Source organism: Arvicola amphibius, chromosome 18 (assembly GCF_903992535.2).
Source record: "Arvicola amphibius chromosome 18, mArvAmp1.2, whole genome shotgun sequence".
Classification (NCBI taxonomy): Eukaryota; Metazoa; Chordata; class Mammalia; order Rodentia; family Cricetidae; genus Arvicola; species Arvicola amphibius.
Window position 1 is genome coordinate 31,700,655 of NC_052064.1, and position 22,366 is coordinate 31,723,020.

Below are 22,366 nucleotides of genomic sequence, written 5' to 3' on the forward strand. Positions count from 1 at the left end.
GGCAAGGTAGGACACCTAGGAATCACAATATTAGGGAGGTGAAGACAGGCAGACCCCTGGAGCTCATGGGCATGGGCTCAATCTACTTAAAAAGCTCCAAGCCAGTGAGAAACTTTGGCTCAATCAATCAATAAAAATAAACAGGAGAGAGAGAGAGAGAGAGAGAGAGAGAGAGAGAGAGAGAGAGAGAGAGAGAGAGAGAGAGAGAGAGAGAGAGAGAGAAAGAGAGAGAGAGAAGAGACAGAGAGACAGAGGGAGACAGACAGAGAGTGACGGAGGAAGACAGACAGACAGAGACACAGAGAGAGAGACACAGAGAGAGACAGAGAGAAAGCCCAAGCCCGACTCCCAGAGACTGACTTATCTGGTCTGGGAGCTCCTGGTAACCCCCTGAGCAGCCACAATAGAAAGCACCACTAACCAAATGGTAATTGAGACCCTACTGCGGTGGTGCTGGCTCTGCTCCTTCCATATCACCGATGAAAACAACCTGTTTTCCAGGACTGACCATTGGTGCCTGCTGCAGCCTGGCTCAGGTGAAGGACATCTTGGCTGAGAGCATCTCTGAGCTCCCGGAGGAGAAAACTCAGACCTACCAAGCTCTCCTGAAACACCTTCGAAGCCTGGCAGGGCAGCAGATCCGGAACATGGCGGTGGGTTACCTGCCGTCCATCACTGGGCTCACACTTGTTTCTCCTTCTCACTGAGATGTCAGGATAAGCACAGGCAGAAGTAGCATGCCAACTGGGTCAAAATAACAGGCCAACTGACAAATACTTTTAAATCAACAAATGATAGTTAGTGAAATGTTCAGTAAAATTCTAGATGAAATTCAACACAAAAACTAAGCCACAAAGGGCATCACGGTCTTGCTAATTTTTTGACAAGCCGATCAAAAAGTCTGATTAAATTTTAGGCTCCATTAACAGAAGTCTAGTACCTAAAGCAAGCTGGGCAACCTTTTACTTTGTCCTAGTCAAACCACAGCTGGAAAACCACTGTCATAAGGAGGGAAACGAGTCATGGCTGGTTTTCAAGCACACATACACGTCATACACCTGTTGAGCAGTGTGATGGACATCCTTGGAGCTGGGGAGTCTGCAGAGAACCTTATCTTTGTGAAAACTCTCAAGACATTCCAGATGACAACACTCATGAGAGCCTACCAAGGAGAGGGCGATAGTTGCATTTAGGATTGGAAGCAGAACCCAAGGAGTGGTGGGGGTCAGACAACACAAGCCTAAGAGCTGCCTTCCAATATTCATGGATCCCCCGAGCATTGATGGTGGCCAAGACTCCTCTTGAGACTTCCAACACCCTAAGAGGATCATAGCCAGATGTCTATAAGGAAGGTAGAAGACCTGAGACACTAACCAAGCTGTCATTCTCTCTCCTCAGACCTTAGGTGGACACGTGATAAGCCGGCATTGCTACTCAGACCTGAACCCTATTCTCTCTGTGGGCAAAGCCGCACTCAACCTGCTGTCGGAAGGTAAGCTATGTTCTGAGCAGTTCTTAGAGAGCTTTTGTCTCTTTTCATTATACTTTTTGGGTTTTATTTTTTCTCTGTAGCTTTGGAGCCTGTCCTGGAACTAGCTCTTGTAGACCAGGCTGGCCTTGAACTCACAGAGATCTGCCTGCCTCTGCCTCCCGAGTGCTGGGATTAAAGGCGTGTGCCACCACCGCCTGGCTGCACTTTTACATTTTCTTAAAGAATTTCATTGAGTAGTAGCCTGGATCACAGACTCCCAGTTCACCGTGGGGCGTCCCTGTCATGAAGAAAATGCATTGTAACAACAGGTAGAGGTACTTCCTGTTGAACACACACACACACACACACACTACCCTCTATGACATTCTTCTTCAAACACACACAGAAAGCCAAAGACCCATATGGGGAGGGAAAGCTGTGATTCATTGTAACTACTGACCAAACGGAGCCTTTCTTTACGGTAGCTCCCTGCTAACCCACCTCCCCTGTTCTCCCAGAGACCTCTGTGCCCTCACAGCGCTTTGGTCTGTCCCACAAGTTCTAACACCCCCGTGACAAGAGGCTGAACATGTGCCAGGCTGTGTCGGGCACCTCACACCCTTCATCCCCAAGCTGTTTAACGGCTTGCCAAGCTGCCCCCGCCATTTGTCCAGAAAATGATGGGACGCCAACTTAGCTGGTCGGTGATACCAAAACCGAAAGTGGGTCGTTGACCAACATTTCTTTTCTCGTGGCTTTGTAGACTAGAAACTCCAATGTCACATGATATAATATAGTGACGGCTTTATTCCATCATTTTGTGACGGCAGAAAAACAAGAAAGGACGAAGGGAGCCAAAGCTCTCCTTTGTAATAGCGCCAATCCCTGCTCTGAAGGACTCACACCAGGGATCCATCTCAGGTCAGGGCCTTGTGCGTGTTAGGCAAGGGTTCTACCACAGCACACCCAGCTAGCTCTGAATATTGTTGCAGTGGCTGCTAAATTCCATTAACTAACTAAGACATTTTATGTGCTGTCTCTTTATTATTTGCCATGAACAACCTACCAGAGCTGGTTCTTTCCTTCCACAAAGGGTGTCTAAAGGATTAAACCCCAATCATCAGGCTTTGCTGCAAGTGCCTTTTCCCACTAAGCCATCTCTCTGGCCCTGAGTTTTGAAGGAGACAAGCGAGCACTCAAACCTTAGCAGATGGGGAATTTCTGTCCGTCTGGCTTCCATTCCCAATCTCTCCTGGTCACTTGTCCTGTTTCCCGGGCTCCCAGCTCTAAAATACCCCTCCTCTTCCCTCTGGACTACCTGACCACCCATCCAGTGCTTCCACCTCTGTCCCTCCCACCCCCTCAGGAGATCTGGACTCACTGCCACCTCCCAGGCGCAGGGATGCAGAAACAGCAGCCACACCTCTGCTGCTGTGGACTTCCAGACTCCCTGCGCGGTTTGATGCCGTCACTCACTGATGGGGGTTCAGAGGGGGTTTAGGGGCTGAGAGGCCAGCCAGTCGCCTTCACTTGGAGACTGTTAGGAGGCAGGGCACAGAAGGTTAAGCATGCTGGCTGATCCAGGCTTTCCTCTGAGGTCCCAGGGCCTGTAGTTTGGGATGACCCCAGTTTAACCCACAAAACGGTCAAAAAGCCGAGACTCTGGGGATGCCAGGCTGGTGAGGTCCCTGCCCAGGGCCTTCTGCTCTTGTTCTACTGGATGTAGTTACTGTTGATTTACAGTTTCTGCTCTCCCAACTCTGCCGGAGCTAACGCAGACCTCCGCCACTCCAGAGGTCTCAGCTCACTGGCGTAGCAGCGAGACAGGGGGACAGTGATCAGCAAGGTTTCCCCCCATTTATGACAATACTGGTATCCCAACCAACACAACGCCAATTGTGCAGAGGTGGGGATGTGAGGGGTGGAAATAGAACTCAAACCATCCCTCAGCTATAGTTTGATCTCTTCAGGGCATGTCCTATACCCTAAAACACGCAATCCATATGTTAAAAGCCAGAGGATAGTGCTGTGGTCCCAAAGGGTGACGAGCTGAGCGAGCCCACGGCAGATTTGACAAGCTGTTTACTTTAAAGGTGTGTCTGTGTCGGGAACACAAACTGTGGCGAGCGTGATCTGAACTCTGCTAGCAGCAGAAGTAAATCCAGTGCTAGCTTAAGTTTCACCGCAGCCTTGACCAGTTCACATCCTCGGCTGAAGGATGAAAACCCACAGGGGTGGCAGGCACAGCATGAGCGTTCACGGGAGAGCAAGTGCCGCGCACCGTGGAGAAAAAAGGGGGTGCCTTGGCAGAGTCACGGGCCTCTGCATCTGTCACTCTGAGCAGAGGGCACACATCTCCGCTGGCAACCAGCCTCCGAAAGCCCAGATCCGGCTCGCTTTCCTCCTGACTGCAGAAATGCCATTTCTTTCCACAGAAGGCGCGCGGCAGATTCCCCTCGATGGATCTTTTCTTGCTGGGTCGGCGAGTGCGGACCTGAAGCCAGAGGAGATTTTGGCCTCTGTGTACATCCCTCACTCTCGAAAGGTAAGAAACCGGCTGGTTTGTTGCTCCCGGTCAGACCGGAGTCCGGTCACCCCTAACGTCTGAAGTCAGGTGGAAGGAAGGAAACGGTAGACACCAACCTCCGCAAACTGGTTCAGCCACAAGCCTCTGGGACTGTCCTGAGCAAGTGACTCCAGGATGTGGATTTTGGTGGTTGCCACAGCTGTGGAGGGTGACCCGCAGAAGGCCTGTGGTCACGCTCCCCAAGAGCGAAGGCTCCCTGGCTGAAGATGGAGCTTCTCTACCTGACACACAGGAAGCTGGAGTCCTAGCTTGGCTTTCCCACTCCCTAATTCCTGCCAACCCCGACAGCTCTACAGGAACACAGATAGATGTTCCCTGACCCAGCATACTGGGCTGCTGTGGTCCCCCAGCCAACTATGCAGGTGGCCTTCTGCCCTCACTCTCTTCCTTAGGCCTCTCTCCAAAGCTGTGCTTGACTCCAGAGAAGTGACAATGACACATGCACACACACGCATGCACACACATACACACACACACATACACACACGTCAGCTCACAATCATCTACAGTTCCAGGTCCAAGAGATCCAGCACCCTCTTCTGGCTTCCAAGCGCACATGCATACATGCAAACACTCATAAACAAAATAAATGTTTTAATCTTATAGATTTATTTATTTTATGTATGTGTATCTCCTGCGCTTAGGTACATTCACCATGTGTGTACTTGGTGCTCTAAGAGATTAGAAAAAGGTATCAGATCCCCTGGAAGTGGCATTACAGACAGTTGTGAGCTGTCAGGTGGGTGCTGGGAACCAAACCCGGGTCCTCTGAGAGAGCAGCAAGTACTCTTAATTGCTGAGCCTCCTCTCCAGCCCCAACAACTTATTTTTTCTTGATTTTCGAGACAGGGCTTCTCTGTAGCTTTGGAGCCTGTCCTGGAACTAGCTCTGTAGACCAGGCTGGCCTCGAACTCACAGAGATCCACCTGCCTCTGCCTCCTGAGTGCTGAGATTAAAGGCATGCGCCACCACTGCCTGGCCAACTTTTTTTCAAGACAGGATTTTTGTGTGTGTGTGTGTGTGTGTGTGTGTGTGTGTGTGTGTGTGTGTGTGGTCTTGGGTGTCCTGGAACTAGCTCTGCAGACCAGGCTGGCTTTGAACTCACAGAGATCCGCCCGCCTCTGCCTCCTGAGTGCTGGGATTAAAGCCGTGTGCCACCACACCCAGCTCCAACTTTCTTTTTAAGGGTATCTGGTATCTGGAGAGACTCCTCAGTTAAGAAATACTTATGCATTTACAGAGGACCTGGGTTCTGTTCCCAGCACCTACACAGGGCACATAACTGTCTGTAACTCCAGCTCTGAGGCTTTGCATGCCCTCTTCTGGCCTCCAAGGGTCCCTAGACCCTTGCAGAGCAAATTACCTCACACAGGCTCACAGACGAAAATAAAAACATAAATAAATGAATCTTTTAAAAACACCTTTCTCACTCTGAAAGAAGGCAGCCCAAGTGTCTCTCATTTAGACAACTGCCCTCTGTGTCCCATTACATCCAAGTGATTAATTAGTTAGAGGCACCAAGAGGGAACCCAGTTCCTCATAACTCCGAACGGCTTCTGTCTCCGCAGTGGGAGTTTGTGTCGGCCTTCCGGCAGGCCCAGTGCCATCACAACGCTTTGCCCGACGTGAATGCTGGCATGAGAGTCCTGTTCAGCGAGGGCACAGACACCATCGAGGATCTGAGCATCGCCTTCGGTGGGGTGGGGCCCGCCACCATCAGTGCACACCGATCCTGCCAGCAGCTCCTTGGCAGGTCAGTGATGAGTGCTGTGCTTTAGAGGGAGCCTTGATGATGGGAAAAGCAAATTGACCCTGACAGTTGTTGATAAAGCCCTGGAATGATGGAAACCCAGATTTGTTGGGGGAAAAAAATCACTACTTGTTCCTTCTTTAATTTTGTTAAATTCATTGTAATTGGACGTTTCTCCCCTTCCCTCCTGTTCCCAAATACCTGGCAGCTACTTCCCAAATAATTGACCCAGAGTTTTATATAAATTATAAATACTTGGCCAATAGCTCAGGTTTATTACTAACTAGCTCTTACTTTGGGGGGTTTTTTGTTGTTTGTTTGTTTGTTTGTTTGTTTTTCAAGACAGGGTTTCTCTGTAGCTTTGGAGCCTGTCCTGGAACTAACTCCTGTAGTCCAGGCTGGCCTCAAACTCACAGAGATCCGCCTGCCTCTGCCTCCCGAGTGCTGGGATTAAAGGCGTGCACCACCACTGCCCAGCTATCTCTTACTTTTAAGTTAACTCATATTCCTTATTTGCGCTCAACCACATGGCAGTATCTTTATTACCATGGCACATTCATCTCCTGTTCCCTCTGTGGCTGAATGGAGACCCCTGACTCTGCCCTTCCCATCATCCTAAATTTGGTCACCCTGCCTGTACTGCCTGCCTGGCCACTGGCTGGTCAACGTTTTATTAAACCAATTCAAGTGACAAATCTGTTCTGTTCAAAAATATTCTGATTCTAGAACACGCTTGCTGTGGAGAAGGTTCCTTTCACACCCAGCTACAATTCTCGTGCCACTTGGAGCAGATTCCCAGGCTTTGATTTTTCCAAACACCTTGTTAACACGATTTCTAAGAGAAATACTGGGGACTCTAAAATGTCAGTTTCTGTGTAATTAAACAGCCCCTTAACCGGTCCTTCTTTCCTCCCACGGTACCAGGCACTGGAATGCACTTCTGCTAGACGAGGCATGCAGGCACCTTCTGGAAGAAATCTCCCTCCCGGGCTCAGCTCTAGGGGGCAAAGTGGAGTTCAAGAGGACTCTGATGGTCAGCTTCCTCTTCAAGTTCTACCTGGAGGTTCTGCAGGGACTGAGGAGACAACCAAAGCTGTCCTCGGAGTTGGCCGTAAGTGTGCTGGAGGACAGTGACAACCGTCCTCACGCATGGTCATGGGCTCACAGTTCTGCAGCTAGAAGGCCTTGCCCAAGGTGCCATCGGGAAGCAGAGTGAGGCCTCCTGACTCACCCCTGTGATCCCAGCGTGCAGGAGGCTGAGGCAGGGAGATCACAATGAGTTCAAGGCTTGCCTGAGCTACAGAATGACGCCTGTCTCAAACTGAGTAACAAACTAGAAAAGAGAGGCACCGTCAGAGTTGGTTCCTCCTGAGCACTGTGAGGCCCTATTCCACACCTTGCACATGGCTTCTGGTGGCACGGCCTAGCTTCCGGAGGCTTGCCGGTGACCTTGCCAGAATCAGCCTACTGTTGTCTTTACACATAGCTTCCCCTGTGTGCGTGTTTAGGCCCAAACTTCTCCTTCCAAGAGGACGCCAGCCATAATGGCAGCCAGTTCTAATTCTTTGCCCCCATAGTCACATCCCACCGTGTTTGGAGAGGGTCACACTCTGAGTTTCTGGAGGCTTGGATTTCAACATAGCGATCCAGGGACATGAAATTCAAACCATAATACTGGCTTCTCTCAGCTCCTTGCTGCCAGGAGTTCCTAGCTTTGCGGCTGCTTGTGCCAATTATCCTGTGGGAAGCCTGTTATCATTGTCTAGAAGCCCTTGATCTGGGGTAGCCTTTGTCAGCCCAGCGTTCCTCCTGGGATTTGGCCCTGATAAACCACCTTCAGCAATCATGTGTTTATTGTGCCCCAGCACAGAAACGGTACCCAGTCTTTGTCTCCAGTCTTTAGTTTTTTTTCTCTTAAAATAAACTTTATTGAGGCATAATTTACAGTAAGACAAGAGACAAATAATAAACTATAATGCAACCCACCAGTTTTAACTTAGTACACAAATGTCTGCCTGTGGAACCAACGCTAACTAAATGTAGCACGTTTTCATCAGCCCAAAGAATCCCCTCACCCCCTCTGTGTCCTTATCCCCACCCCATCCAGACAAACACTGGTCTGCTTTGTGGACCTGAGGCTTCAATTTGCTTAGTCTAGAATTTCGTAATCAAGGTGAAATGTGATGTCAAATTTTTATGGTTCAAAAGGTCAAAAACTGATATGTGTATGAATACCTAGACAGCTTTCTAGATTTTCTGATTGCAACCTTCCAGAAGAAGTTAAAATATTCACGCCACACTTGTTCCCCGCCTTGCCCTCCCAGTCCCAACCCTTCTCCGACCGCCATCACAGGTCTCACCCTATACTCTGTTCCTCAGCCACCCCCCGCCCCATGGCCACTGTCCCCAGAGCCAATGTCCCCAACCTCTGAATTTGAGATGGAGAACTGCATTTTATTTCTCAGTCAGGACACCAGAGTAGTCTTCCAGCATCAGAAAAAAAAAAAAAAAAAAAAAAAAAAAAAAAAAAAAAAAAAAAAAAAAAGATCCTGGAACAAAAACATTCAGATTTTCCAGATTTTTCTTTATTTTGTGAACTATAGCTTCAAACTTATTCTGGGATGGTTTATCCAGCCTACACACCTCTCTCTCTCTCTCTCTCTCTCTCTCTCTCTCTCTCTCTCTCTCTCTCTCTCTCTCTCTCTCTCTCTCTCTCTCTCTCTCTCTCTCTCTCTCTCTCTCTCTCTGTGTGTGTGTGTATGTGTGTGTGTGACACACACTCATACACACACACACACACCCCACCTCTGAACTCATTGGCAGCCCTTCTATCCAGGAACATGAAGATCAGATTCAAACCAGTCAGTCATCCAAGCTCTGGCTTGGATAGGAGGTGAGGGGGCACCAGGGTCATAAAACGTCAAACCCTGGGGGGTGGGGGGTAACTATGCCGCCCCTCAGTACATTTAGGAGCCATTCCACATAATCCAAACCCAGCTCGATCCAGACTGACCAGTCTGTCTCTAACCAGTCTGTCTCACTGTGCTGAGTCTTTCCAGGACAGCCAGCGCTATCCAGCAATTGCAGACCGGTTCCTGAGTGCTCTGGAAGATTTCCAGGTCGCACTACCCCAGGGAGTCCAAACATATCAGGTCAGTGCCTTTGAGTTCACTGAAACCCACACCGAGAGAGAGATAAGCTGATAAGAAATCGCTATTCACAGGGAAGATTTTCAGTTCTCTCTAGGTGTTCCTAGTCAGGAGCCTCTGAACCCCAAAAGCTGGCGCTGGAGGAGCACAGGGCTGCTCCACCAGAGGGATTTGTGGGCAGTCATCATCTCTTTAAAGAGATATTCTGCCAGGCTTTGTTTAGCTCCTGCCAGAGCCCAGGGGCTCCATCACTAGCCGGAACTGCAAATGTTCAATGTCAAGTCAGTAAATAAGAGATTTGCAGGTGTCTAAGCTCACCCGTCTATAAAGATGACAGCTTAGAAATGAGCTGTTCTTGCTGGTACACAGCCCTCCCCACCCTACACCCACACACACACACACACACACACACACACACACATACCACTGAATGAAATATAAATAAAATAAATAAAGGCATGACACTCAAAATTGTGGTTGAGGAGAAGGTTTACTGTAGCTATGAGGGAGACCTCAGCCAGAGGCATCTGGAAACATCCAGACTGAACCAGGCCATGGGGGTTGGAGGGGGGAGCACTCAGAGAGAAGTGGAGGGCTGAGAGACCAAGAGCCAAGACGGCTGAGGTTATATGGGAATCAGAGAAGCTGAGGGAGGGAAGTGAAGCTCAGGAGCTGGAGGAGTTGGGGGCCAGAAGGTGCCTGCTGGGATGATGCTGTACTTGTGAGCAGGAACTGAGGGAACCTGGAGGCCAGAGCCTGCTACATTATATAGGCTCCTCGGTTAACCATTTGTCCTGCATTTGAGACCCTCACACACACACACACACACACACACACACACACACACACACACACACACACCAGTGCAGCCTCAGAGAAAAGCTCCAGAACAAACTCTTTCCACATGGGTCTGGGTCTGGAGAATTCCTTTCCCATTCCCACCCTCTGCCAGAGGCCCCATGAGTCACCACTCAAGAGTTCTTACTCAGAGTTTGGTTTGTCTCTGTGGGGCACGTGATATCATGGAGGCCTCTTGGTCATTGGGTGGGCAAGCAGGACAGAGAGGCCGAAATTGTCAAGCAGAGGGGAGGGATTCGGGGCTACCACAGACGTAGGAAGTGAAGGGTCCATTCACCGATTTCAGGGGTTCAGAGGTTGCCACACAACTGAAATGACATCATGATGTGGCCATGGTGCTCGTCATCCCACCGGCTCCACCATCTGTCCAAGGGAACTGTCCTGCGACTCCACCCTGAGCCACCCAGGCCAATTGAGCTGAAAGGTTCCTGATCTAACTCTGCCTTGCTCTGTAGAGAGTGGATCCCCGCCAGCCTCTCCAAGATCCAGTTGGCCGTCCCGTTATGCATCTGTCAGGTCTCAAACATGCCACAGGGGAAGCCACATTCTGTGACGACATCCCCAGGGTGGATGAAGAACTTTTCATGGCTTTGGTGACCAGTACCAGGGCTCATGCAAGAATCATGTAAGTAAAGGAAAACTTTTCAAAACCCTTTTAAAGGTCTAGCCGGGGGTTGCCTCAGCTGTACCCTCTTCTGCAGTGAATGCCCTGACCCAGAGAGCCCCACAGGAGGAAGAAAGCATTATCTAGAAAAGACCGTCAGGGTGACGGGGGAGCACAGGGGGCTGCAGATATAGCTCAATCAGTGGAACACTACCATGTGCAAAGCCTGGGATTCCATCCCAGCACCATATAAAGCCAGCGCAGCTGTAAACCCTGTAATCCCAGCAGGTAGAGGCAAGAGGATCAGGAATTCAAGATCCTCCTCACTTACATAGCTAGTTCCAGCCCCAGGTGGACTACGTAAGACTGTCTCAAACACACACACACACACACACACACAACCCAAAAAGTTATGGTTCTTTTGTTTACATTCTAAGTGATAAAACCTCATGCCTGGCAGCCCCATGCATGGCTCAGAGCCTCTCTGGTAACACGGAAACACCGACTTCATGATTGAATAGGAAACAAATTCTGTCCTATACTTCCAAAGTCTTGTCTCCACGCCCTTCTTCAGCAGCTAAGTGTTACTTCCCGGCCCTGCAGCAGGTCTCCCGGATTCTACTCCATGACTGTCCATGCTGGTTGCTCAGGCTCGATACATTGTTCCATGCTTTTATTTTCAATGATACTGGATTCTACTCCATGACAGTCCACGCTGGTGTTCAGGCTTGATACATTGTTTCATGTTTCCATTTTCAACAATACTCTCTGTGCCTTCCCTTGGCTTGGAGGCTGTTCAAAGTTTGCTGATGTCTCCTTCTTCTCTTCAGCTCCATCGATTCATCTGAGGCCTTTGCCCTACCTGGCGTGGTCGATGTGATAACAGCTGAGGACATTCCGGGCGCCAATGGTGCCGATGATGACAAGTTACTGGCTGTAGATGAGGTAGGAATGGGACACGTTTCCCCAGATGCCCTTGCAATTTGTCACCCCAGGACCCCTGGCGATCAACTGCCCTTGTCTCCCGGTTTTTTCTACTACTGAGATGCAGAAATACCAGAGTCCCTGACTCCTCTCTTTATCAACCTTGCCTTTCTGAAGTTAGGAAATAACACATTAAACAAAAACGAATTGTAAATCTGATTTAGCCACTATGTGCTTTGGGGTTTATATACTTGATAAGGAATTGATCCTATCAGGACAGAATGCTCTAGAAAGATCTAGAAAGGAGGAGGGGGCCCAGAGCCACACCCTCTTATTTATATGGAACTCTAACCAGGTCTCATTCTCCTTCATTCACTCTGTTTTTATTAAGTCATCTTGGCTATTGCTGGCCTTGTAATTCCAATTCAACAATCATTTACTGACCCCCCCCCCGACTTAGGGCCAGAGCACCTCGGCTTCTGTTCCAGCATTTCCAATTACCATGCACCCTTGGGGTCCACCATCTTTCAGGGAGGGATGATCATAGCATGCTTCACCGAAGCACAGGAGTTAAACAAGTGGATACCCAGGTGCCTAGCACAGAGGTTGGCATAGGAAGACTCTCATTGAGTTCTGCCTAGTCTCACATCTCAGTGAATCCCACACACTTTCTCCTCCCCTTGTGAAGATCAGTGGGGCCTTCTGTCTTGGGCTGGTTTTTGTTTTTTGGGTGTTTTATTTGTTTTTTAATCCATCAGAAGAAGTTGACTGTCATTTATCAGTCTATTGGGACTCCCATAATAAAAACTGTCTAAACACGGGGCTGGAGAGATGGCTCAGTGCTTAAGAGCACTTGCTGCTCTTCCAGAAGACCTGAGTTCGATTCCCAGCCCCCACAAAGCAGCTCACAACCATCTATTAACTCCTGTTCCCCAGTATCCAGTGCCCTCTGCTGGCCACTGTGGGCACTACATGCATGTGATACAGACAGGCAGACAAAATACCCACACAGATAAAATAAAAATAAATAACACTCAAAAACCTTCCTTTTTATTATTATTATTAAATTTTTAACCAAGTACATATGACTCCACTGTGGCTATTTCTGTTCAACAATGACATCAAAGATGCCAGCCCCTGGTGAGGTTGAGTCTGGCTTCTGTTCTCTTCACTTTAAAATTATTTAAATTAGTTCCTTTATTGTGATTGTGGTGTGAGAGGTGTGGAGGCCAATGTGGGAGTCAGAGGACAGCTTTATGGAGGTGTGTCTCTCTCCACCCACCTTTACATGGGCTCCAGGGTTTGAACTCGAGTCCCCAAGCCTGTACGGCAATCGCCATTGCACACTGAGCCGTGTCCCTGTCCTATCTCTGCTTCCTTACATACTTTACAGGTGCTCTGTGTGGGCCAGATCATCTGTGCCGTGGTTGCAGAGACCGATGTGCAGGCAAAACGAGCAACCGAGAAGATAAAAATCACCTACAAGGACCTGGAACCTGTGATTTTCACCATCGAGGTAGGTAGGGCCAAGGGTCAGTCTCCCTTTGGAATGGGAAAGCTGGGCTGGAGAGATGGTTCGGTGGTTAAGAGCAAGAGCACCCAGGTTCTCTTTCCAGCACCCGCATGATGGCTCGCAACCATTTCTAACTCCAGTTCCAGGGGTTCTGACACCGACTTCTGGCCTCTGCAGACTTCAAGCACATATGCAGTGCATAGACATATATACAGGCAAACACTCATATACATAAAGTAAAGATAAATCTTTTTTAAAAAAAAGGGAGTGTAAGGTCAAAAGCATCTTTGTAAATATCTTAATATTAGAAGAGCAACTCAGAACGGTCTTTTCTCTTTTGGCATCTGCTTGCTCTGGAAAAATCATTTTGCTCTGGAAGACATTACTTGTATGAGATGAAATTACCTTTGGCTCCAAGACACAGGAAAAAAACAATCAGAATAGAAGTTTCTCTCTCACATTCAAAAGCCTAGAAGTAACCAGGCCTTGTGGGAGAGGCCTGTAATTCTGGCTGTGTGGCCTGCTGAGCCAAATGAATTGCACCCAGGCAACAAAATGTAAGAAGAAAGCTGAGTGTTTGTCTACTGACGAAAGACAAAAGACTAGACGTATCAGTCCGAGGCTTATATGGGATGGTAGTCTGTTTATATAGTTTATAGGGTATGTTCTGTGCTGATATAGCAGAATCCCCAAGACTGGGTAATGTATAATAAACAGGGATTTATTTTGTCATGATTCTGGCGTCTGAGAAGGCCCAAAATGGAAGAGTTGCATCTAATGCCACGTGATTCCAGAAAGTGGGAGGGAAAGAGACCACCAACAAGAGAGAAACTTACTTTCATAACAAAGCTATTCCACCATGGATATTGCAATAACCCATCCACAAGAGCAAAGTCCGCATGACTTAATCACCCCCCAAAGGCCCTACCTCTCAAGTCTGCGGCCCTGGGAGTTAGGATGGGACCCAAGTCAAGGCTGGTGAACTGTGTGTCAGGAGTCAGATTCTTCTACCCAGCCTCTCTGTAACATTTGGTTTCCATTCTGCAAGCCACGGGTTTTTCTAAAACAGCTACTGAGGCTTTGGCTGTTAAATCCATGCTCCAGGAAGTAAAAGGAATGAGAACAGGTGCCCCTAACACCTTGAAGAACATTTCCCAGACAGGGCATGAGAGCATATGTCATGGATCCCAGCACTTGGGCAGCAGAGGAAGGCAGATCTCTCTGTGAGTTAGAGATCAGCCTGGTCTACATAGTAAGTTCCAGAAGAACCAGGGCTACAAAGAGAGACAGTTTCCAAAAACTAAAAAATAAAAATAAAATAAAATAAAATAAAAAGATCATTTCCCAGTCCTTACAGGGAGGTGTGTCCGTCCATTGCACATGTCTTTCTGTTTCATTGGCTAAAAGTCCAGCATCTGCCATACCTAAGGCCAAGAGAGAGCTAGGAAGCGCAATCTATTCCAGATGGCTTGTGTAGCTACCAAAGCTACCTGTGCCTGCAGGAGGGTGACAAGAGTGGATGTTGGGATCAATAATGAAGAGTCTAAATGTGATGAGAATGTCAGGATGGAATTCTCTAGAAAGTTCCATTCTAATTCCTGGTTCTTGGGGATGGGATTCAAGTTACATTTCTGAAGAAAATAGTGGAGCAAGACTATAGAAAATCCAAGTGTGCCATTGCCTTAACAAACACCTGAGATAAAACACCTTGTAAAGATGGACGGGCTCTTTGGGCTCACAGCTTTTGCAAGTTTTAATTCAAGCTTTGCCAGGCAATGCATTGTAACGGCCACACATAGGTGAGAAAAAGCACTCACCTCGGGTCTGGGACTAGAAAGGGAGAAAAGAGAGAGATGAGGCAGGCAGTGTATGGCATGTGGAAGTATAATCCAAATAAACACTTTCTTCCCCCAACTTACTCTTGGTCATGGTGTCTCGTCACAGCAATAGGAACCCTAACTAAGACAAACTGTTAATTAATTAAATTGGCAGGTTATGGTGGCACACGCCTTTAATCCCAGCACTTGAGAGGCAGAAGCAGGCAGACCTCTGTGTGTTTGAGGCCAGCCTGGTCTACAGATCAAGTTCCAGGACAACCAAGGCTACACAGAGAAACCCTGTCTTGAAACAACAACAACAACAACAAAGTAAAAATCTCAAGTGTGGCGTTTATTTTCCATTGCTTTAAGAAGTCGGGTAATGGTCATTAGAAAAGATGTTTTCTTGTTTGCAGAGCACAGGGCCTTGTGTGTGCTAAGCCAGTGCCGTCAGTGGGTCACCTCCCCAACCTTAGGCAAGATGTTTCTAGAATCTAAGCTGGATTTGCCTGTTATCTGCCTCACATACTTGCAGCCTGACTTTGAGGGTTATTTTCTCCTCTCTAAGCTCCATTTCTTCACCTTAAAAAATAAAGGTTATAAATAGAAGTAATGCAAATACATATGCATACATATATATACTGATATTGTGTGATGTTTGTGTTGTGTGTGACATTATTTCTGGGGAGACGTGAACAGGTATCTGCTCGTGCCAGACAGGGAACTAATGATGACAGGCTGAAGTAATGATACCATCGAAGTCCAGCTCTTAAAGCGATGAATTTATAGAGGTTGCAGGCACATGAAGGTTGGCTTGTAGGAGCACCAGGAATGACTCAAAGGCACCCTAGCATGGGTGATGGCTCACAAAAACTGGTCAGTTTCAGGGACTTCCTGAAACCTCTGTGTTATTTACTTCTTGAGTCTTTTCCTTTTTTTAATGCATGTAGGTGTTTTGTCTAAATGTCTGTGCACCACTTGTGTGACTGGTGTCCAGGGAGCGAGAAGAAGGTAGGAAATGGAATTGAATGGTTGTGAGTCACCATGTAGGTACTGAAAATTAAAACCAGATCCAAAAGAGCCGTCAGTGCTCTTAACTGCTGAGCCATCTGTCCAGCCACTACTCTTGAATACTTTGTTTTGTTTTTGAGTTTTGTTTTGTTTTGTTTTGAGACAGGGTATATATAGCTATGTAGTTCAAACTGTCCTGGAACTATGTAGACCAGGCTGACCTCGAACTCACAGAGATCCACCCACCTCTGCCTCCCGAGGACTGGAATTAAAGGCGTGCTCTGCCACTGCCTGGCCAGTCGTGATTTATTGAGTCCTTTATTTTATTTTGTTTTGTTATGAGACAAAGTATATATATGGCTGTTCCGGAACTATATAGACCAGGCTGACAAACTCACAGAGATCTACCCACCTCTGCCTCTCAAGTGCTGGGATTAAAGGCTTGTGCTCCTATATCCCACCAACTTCTTGAGTCTTAATGAGCCTCACTTCAGAGTGTCCCAAGCTTCCCCGCAGTGTGGCACATATCAACACAGAAGAAACTGCTGTGTGATTTGTCACAAAGCAAACGCTCAATAAAAAAGTAGCTGCTCTCACTGTCACCCATTAAAAGACTGTGAAAACTGAGGATTTTGGAGTCCAAGGATCCACGAGACAGGTGTCTTTCTGAAGTGCAGAAGGAATAGGGGTTCAGCGGTGTTAGCAAGGATCAGCGATGGCAGGGAAGTCGCTCCACAGACCCCAAGAGCTCCACGTGGGGCTCGGTTCATGCTCATATCAGAAAGCAGGTGTGGGGAAAGAAGAAAGGGAGGGCAAGAACAAAGGTCTAGAAAGGCCCTGTTGAAATGTCACACACCCAAAGGGATGACAATGTCTTGCCTTGCCCCTATCAGAGCGCCTCAGCCTTCTCAAAATTCTGAGTGAAGAAGAGGCTCCTGCACATAGCTACCTAAGTATCTCTGGGAGAAGTGGAAAAAGGGGAGCTCAGAGCCTCCCTTTCTGGCACCTCACACTGCATCTGCCATCCTGAACCACCCCTCTGAGTCTAGACCTCAGTTCTGAACACGCTTCCTGCTTGATGTTTTCTTCCTCCTTCTGGGCTGATTTCTGTACATGTGGAAGGCATTCCCTCCGATATCTTGTCTACTCTGGAGCTCTTCAATGTTTTGGTGCCTTTGCTTTGTTCCACAAGACAACAATACGGGGAATGTATTAGCAGCCAGCAGCAAAAATAAAGGATGACTGGCTTCGTGTTTTCGTCCTTTTACGTAGGACGCCATAAAACACAATTCGTTCCTGTGCCCTGAAAAGAAGCTCGAACAAGGGAACATCGAGGAGGCGTTTGAAAACGTGGATCAGATAGTTGAAGGTAAACAGTCCAGAAGAACCATTCGGAACCAGCCATCAAGGGGGTGTATGATTGCCCCTTGGGAGGCTTGCCCTCTGAAGTCCCTGAGCTTCCCCAAACTTAGACTCCTTCTCAGAACCCCCGTGCATCCATGCACCTGTGTATCCATGCGGTCTCTGGAGATGAGAAACCAGTAACAGACTAGGAGAAAATTCCTAAAGTTTGATTTGTCAAGGGCAGAACGATGCGACAGGTCCTCTTGATTGTCACGAGGTAAAGTTTCCTCAGTGGGTAACGCTGCCGGAGGGCGGTTCACATCCCACTTCCATGATGCCATGAGGCCCCGTGACGGCAGCTTCCAACCAGCACGCACCTCCACGCGTGTCCCCGCCCTTCCCAGGAGAGGTCCACGTTGGAGGGCAAGAACATTTCTACATGGAAACTCAGAGAGCGCTCGTTATCCCGAAGACAGAAGACCAGGAACTGGATGTGTACGTGTCCACCCAGGATCCAGCCCACGTGCAGGTAAGCTCCTGCGGTACCCCACCAGCGCCTGCCTACCGCCACCGTGGCCGTCAGTCTCGTAGCGAAGGGACCGCCACTGCACTAACAGAAACTTAGAATCTAAATGTTGGATATCTGTGATGCAGCTAAGACCCCAGAGCCGTTTTAAATTTTTCCTGTTCTCATCAACAATAAAAAGAACAATCCTGAGGCCGGGAGGTGGTGGCGCACGCCTTTAATCCCAGCACTCGGGAGGCAGAGACAGGCGCATCTCTGTGAGTTTGAGGCCAGCCTGGTCTGCAGAGCGAGTTCCAGGACAGCCAGGGCTACACAGAGAAGCACTGTCTCGAAAGACAAAAAAAAAAAAAAAAAAAAAAAAAAAAAATCACAGAAGAAGGGAAAGGAGGAAGAAAGAAAGGAAGGAAGGAACGGAAAGAAGGAAGAAAGAAGAAATGATTGGACTCTCCACTCCCCCACTGTAGCAGATGTGATTGGCTGCTGTGATTGGCTGCTGCGGTGTAGCTCTAGTTCAGAAACCGGAACACTTTGCTGTCATTTTTCTCTAAACCTCCTTGTCTCTCACAGAAAACAGTGTCCTCTACCTTAAACATCCCCAGCAACAAGATCACTTGCCACGTGAAACGCGTGGGCGGAGGTTTTGGAGGAAAGGTGGGGAGACCAGCTGTGTTCGGGGCAATTGCTGCGGTGGGGGCTGTCAAGTAAGTCTACCTGAGGAGCCGGAAGTATGGGAGGGGCTGAGCTCAGAGGAAATCAATTCTGGCGGCAGGTGGAGCCACCAGTTGGTCCCTGAGCGATGCAGGCCCCCGGTCTGTTTCCTGACAATACATAAATATTGCACACCTGCCCCAACTACCTTCCTTGGTTTTGCAAAAGTCAGCTGAATGCATGACTTTGATGAAGGTGGAAAGGTGGGGTAGTTGATTGGCTTCTTCCAGAACTGCAGGGCCCATCCCCGAGTTTCGGGGAAGATGAATCGCTTAGATGTGGGGCGTGATGCCCTTCCCCAGTTCATCATGGCCCCCTAACTCTCTTTGCTGCTCCCCGCCAAGAGTAGGGTGGAGTGAGGACAAAAGGCAAAAGTCTTCCACCCTGCCCAGCTCCAGCAGTAGTCTCAGTGGACAGGTGGGCTTCAGGCTGATCTCAGGGAAGATTCACATTTTTGTTCTCCATGGCTCAGCATTCAAGTTTAGCTAGCAGTGAAGGTTCAGGTCCTTGTTCGTCGTCTTTGGCTGGGTATGTTGTCAGTGTTTGAGAACAAAGAAGAGAAGGAACGGGAGGGGGAAGAAAGGGAGGAGAAGGCGGGGAGAAGGAGGGAGAAGAAAGGGGAAGGGAAGGAGAGGAGAAGAAAGGGGAGGGGAAGGAGAGAAGAAAGGAGAGGGGAAGGAGTCGGGGTGGGGTGAGAACAAGGAAGGAGAAGAAAGGGGAGGGGAAGTAGAGGAGCAGGAGATGCTTTCACTATTTTGTCTGAGTTCCAATCAATCTACAAAGCCCCAATGCCCTGCTTCCCTTGACAGCCTCTGTGTAGCTCACAGCAAAGTACTGCATACAGGGTCCTGTGTCTGCATCCCCCACTGTGGGGTAGAGAGAAGCAGGGCTGAAATCTCACCTCCTCTCCTGTCCTGTCATAGTGGCCCTTGCACACTCACAACAGACCTCTGCCTCCCACGTGTGGCCACACACACAGCCGCCAAGTAGAGCATCTAAATCCCAGGGCCTACGCTAGCCACTATGAGCCCCGACATCAGTATATTCAAAACTCACCCCTTGATCCCACTGTGCAGCCCTGTGTGGGACCAATGCCCCAAGATGCATCCTGCCTTCGCACACAGCAGTCATGCATTAAGTAACCTGAGAACAGTCTTCCAGATCTCCTGAGAGCAGGCGTCCCCTGAGGTCATAGAAATTCCTGACTCAGAAACACATTTTAAAAGAATTAACTTTTTTAAAGAAAGAAATTCAACCAAATCCCAGGCCTTCTGAATCAGAATTAGCAGAGAACTAACTGTACATGTAACTGATGTTTTTCTATTTTTCGACCTTAGCATTGCATTTACCCATTGATACTTTCCCTTTTGTAACTAGTAGCAGCAGACATATGCAAAATGACTGGATCCGAGCAAAAGTCAAATTTGAAGCCCCTAGGAACAGAATTTAGCTGGCCTGGGACGTTAATCCCTTGAAGACATACCTTCAAACCCAGAGTTGCAAAGCACAAAGACAGTCATAATTAGTTAGGTGATAATTCATATCTATCGTGCCTAGAAGACTGTGCAGATTAGTAGAGACATGTGGGATGGATAGATGGATGGTGGATGGATAGATGGATGGATGGATGGATGGATGGATGGATGGATGGATGGAGGATGGGTGGGTGGGTTGATGGATGGATGGGTGGGTTGATGGATGGGTGGGTGGACAGACGGACAGACAGACAGACGGACGGATGGACAGACGGATGGATGGATGGATGGATGGGTGGGTGGTTGGGTGGGTGGGTGGGTGGATGGATGGATGGATGGATGGGTGGGTGGGTGGGTGGGTGGGTGGATGGATGGATGGATGGATGGAGAATTAAATAAGTGGTACAAATGGAGGGTGGACGGTGGATTAGTGGGTTTTGCATGTTGTAAACAGATGAGGGTAGATAGGAAAATAAGGAGCTGAATGAACAGGTGGGAAGATGGGTAGCTGAACAGACAGACGTGTGGATGAACGGACGAGTGGGAGGGACGAAGAAGGAAAACTTATTTTCTGCAGAACTGGCCATCCCATTCGTCTTGTTCTGGATCGAGAAGATGACATGTTAATAACTGGGGGAAGGCACCCATTATTTGGAAAATATAAAGTGAGTACTACCCATGAAATTACAAAAAATACCTCATTTTGTTTGCGTGACTCTTTCTGTCATTTTGATTTTGCGAATTCTAAAAGCAATGGGGATCTAAAATATCAAACGAAGATGGGACGTGTTTTGGATACCCATGGCAGTTTTAGTGGATAGGTGTAAAAAATGTAATAAAAATACAATCTTAAATAGTGATTAAGAGACACTGTTCGAGGGACTGGTGCTATGGTTCAATAGAGAGGTCATTCGCCATGCCAAACCTGAGTACTGGAAATGGGATCCCCAAGACCCACATAAAAGCTGAGAGGGGGGATTGCCTGCCTTCAGCAGTACCCAGGAGGAGGAGACGGGGATCCCTGAGGCAAGTTGGCTAGCTAGCCTAGCCAGCTCTGTGAAGTTTAGGTTTGTCAAGAAGCCTGCCTTGGTAAATAAATTGGAGTGCAAACAAAAAAGATATCTAAACCAGGTGGTAAAGGACTAATCTCAGCACTCAGGAGGCAGAAGCTGGCAGATCTCTGTGAGCTTGAGAACAGCCTGGTCTATGGAGTGAGTTCCAAGACAGGCTTTAAAGCTTCACAGAGAAATTCTGTCACAAAAAGCCAAAATAAGAGACCTGAGCCGGGCGGTGGTGGCGCACGCCTTTAATCCCAGCACTCAGGAGGCAGAGGCAGGCGGATCTCTGAGTTCGAGGCCAGCCTGGTCTACAAGAGCTAGTTCCAGGACAAGCTCTAGAAGCTACAGGGAAACCCTGTCTCGAAAAACCAAAAAAAAAAAAAAGAGAGAGAGACCTGACATTATCCTTTGGTTCCACACACCTGTGGGCACACATACACATGCCAAAAAAAGCACTGTTATACAGAATAAGGATTTATATTTTTTAGTGATTACTCAAAGACAAAGAAAAAGAAAAAGAGAGATACCCAAACTATAAGAATAACACTTTAGCCGGGCAGTGGTAATGTCACACACCTTTTAACCCCAGCACTCGGGAAGCAGAGGCAGGTGGATCTCTGTGAGTTCAAGGCCAAGCTGGTCTCCAAGAGCTAGTTCCAGGACAGCCAGGACTATTTATTACACAGAGAAACCCTGTGGGGAGAGGGAGAGGGAGAATAACACTTTGTACTAGAAATGTTTCAAAACAATTTGACCATTTTGTGGCAAAATAACCTTTAACAGAAACCCACGAACAGGCAAATTTAAATCCTACAAATCACACTCCCTCCCTTTTTCTTCAATTGCAGTAGAAACCAGGTTAAAAATGTTGCTAATAGATGATACTATTTTTCAAATTTGTGGCTTAGTCCTTAGAACAGTTCTGCTGTGACACAATGTTCCAAAACACGCTTTCTTTAGGACTTGCTTGAGGCATGCACGTCTTTACCATTGCATTAGATTGCCTCACCATTCTATTACCTAGATTGCTATTTACAAAGCACCTTGGTAACCCAGGAAGATGAGTTTAGCTCAGAAATTCTCCGACCTCTGTGCCCGAAGCTTTCCCGTAACAAGAGATATTATGAATCACCATCATGCATTCTGGGATCCCAAAGACTTTCCCACGAGGAGAAAACCACAGACTAAACTAAAAAGAAAGCTGGTGCAGAATGACAGAGAATAAGGCAGACAAGAGTGGCAATTACATTCTAGGAGGTGAGCAAGAGCTTGAGGATTGCATGCTGTGTAGGCAGAGGCTGCTCATTCATTTCCCAGCCACCCAGACCCGAATAAAAATACAGAAACTATATTAATTACAACACTGCTTGACCAATAGCTAAGGCTTCTTATTAACTAACTCTTATATCTTAAATGAACCCATTTCTATTCATGTATGTATTGTGGTATACTGGTAAAGTCCTGGCAGCTTTGACAGCTACATGGTGTCTCTCTGACTCTGCTTTCTTTTCTCCTCTATCTCTGCTTGGAATCCCTGCCTTTCTTTATTATGCACTGCCAAATGCCCAAAG

At 47.9% G+C, this 22,366-nt stretch overlaps 1 protein-coding gene across 1 annotated transcript in view; it reads left to right on the forward strand.

Moving 5' to 3' along the window:
* Positions 1-22,366, forward strand: part of LOC119803936 (aldehyde oxidase 2) — a 79,428-nt gene that overhangs the window by 28,323 nt on the left and 28,739 nt on the right. The window contains exons 11-23 of the mRNA XM_038315435.1: positions 502-653; positions 1,399-1,492; positions 3,907-4,016; positions 5,627-5,811; positions 6,733-6,919; positions 8,868-8,960; positions 10,271-10,440; positions 11,250-11,364; positions 12,737-12,859; positions 16,957-17,053; positions 17,433-17,557; positions 18,122-18,255; positions 20,315-20,402. Of these exons, the coding sequence (XP_038171363.1) occupies positions 502-653; positions 1,399-1,492; positions 3,907-4,016; positions 5,627-5,811; positions 6,733-6,919; positions 8,868-8,960; positions 10,271-10,440; positions 11,250-11,364; positions 12,737-12,859; positions 16,957-17,053; positions 17,433-17,557; positions 18,122-18,255; positions 20,315-20,402 (1,673 nt within the window). The remainder of the gene's footprint in view (positions 1-501; positions 654-1,398; positions 1,493-3,906; positions 4,017-5,626; positions 5,812-6,732; positions 6,920-8,867; positions 8,961-10,270; positions 10,441-11,249; positions 11,365-12,736; positions 12,860-16,956; positions 17,054-17,432; positions 17,558-18,121; positions 18,256-20,314; positions 20,403-22,366) is intronic.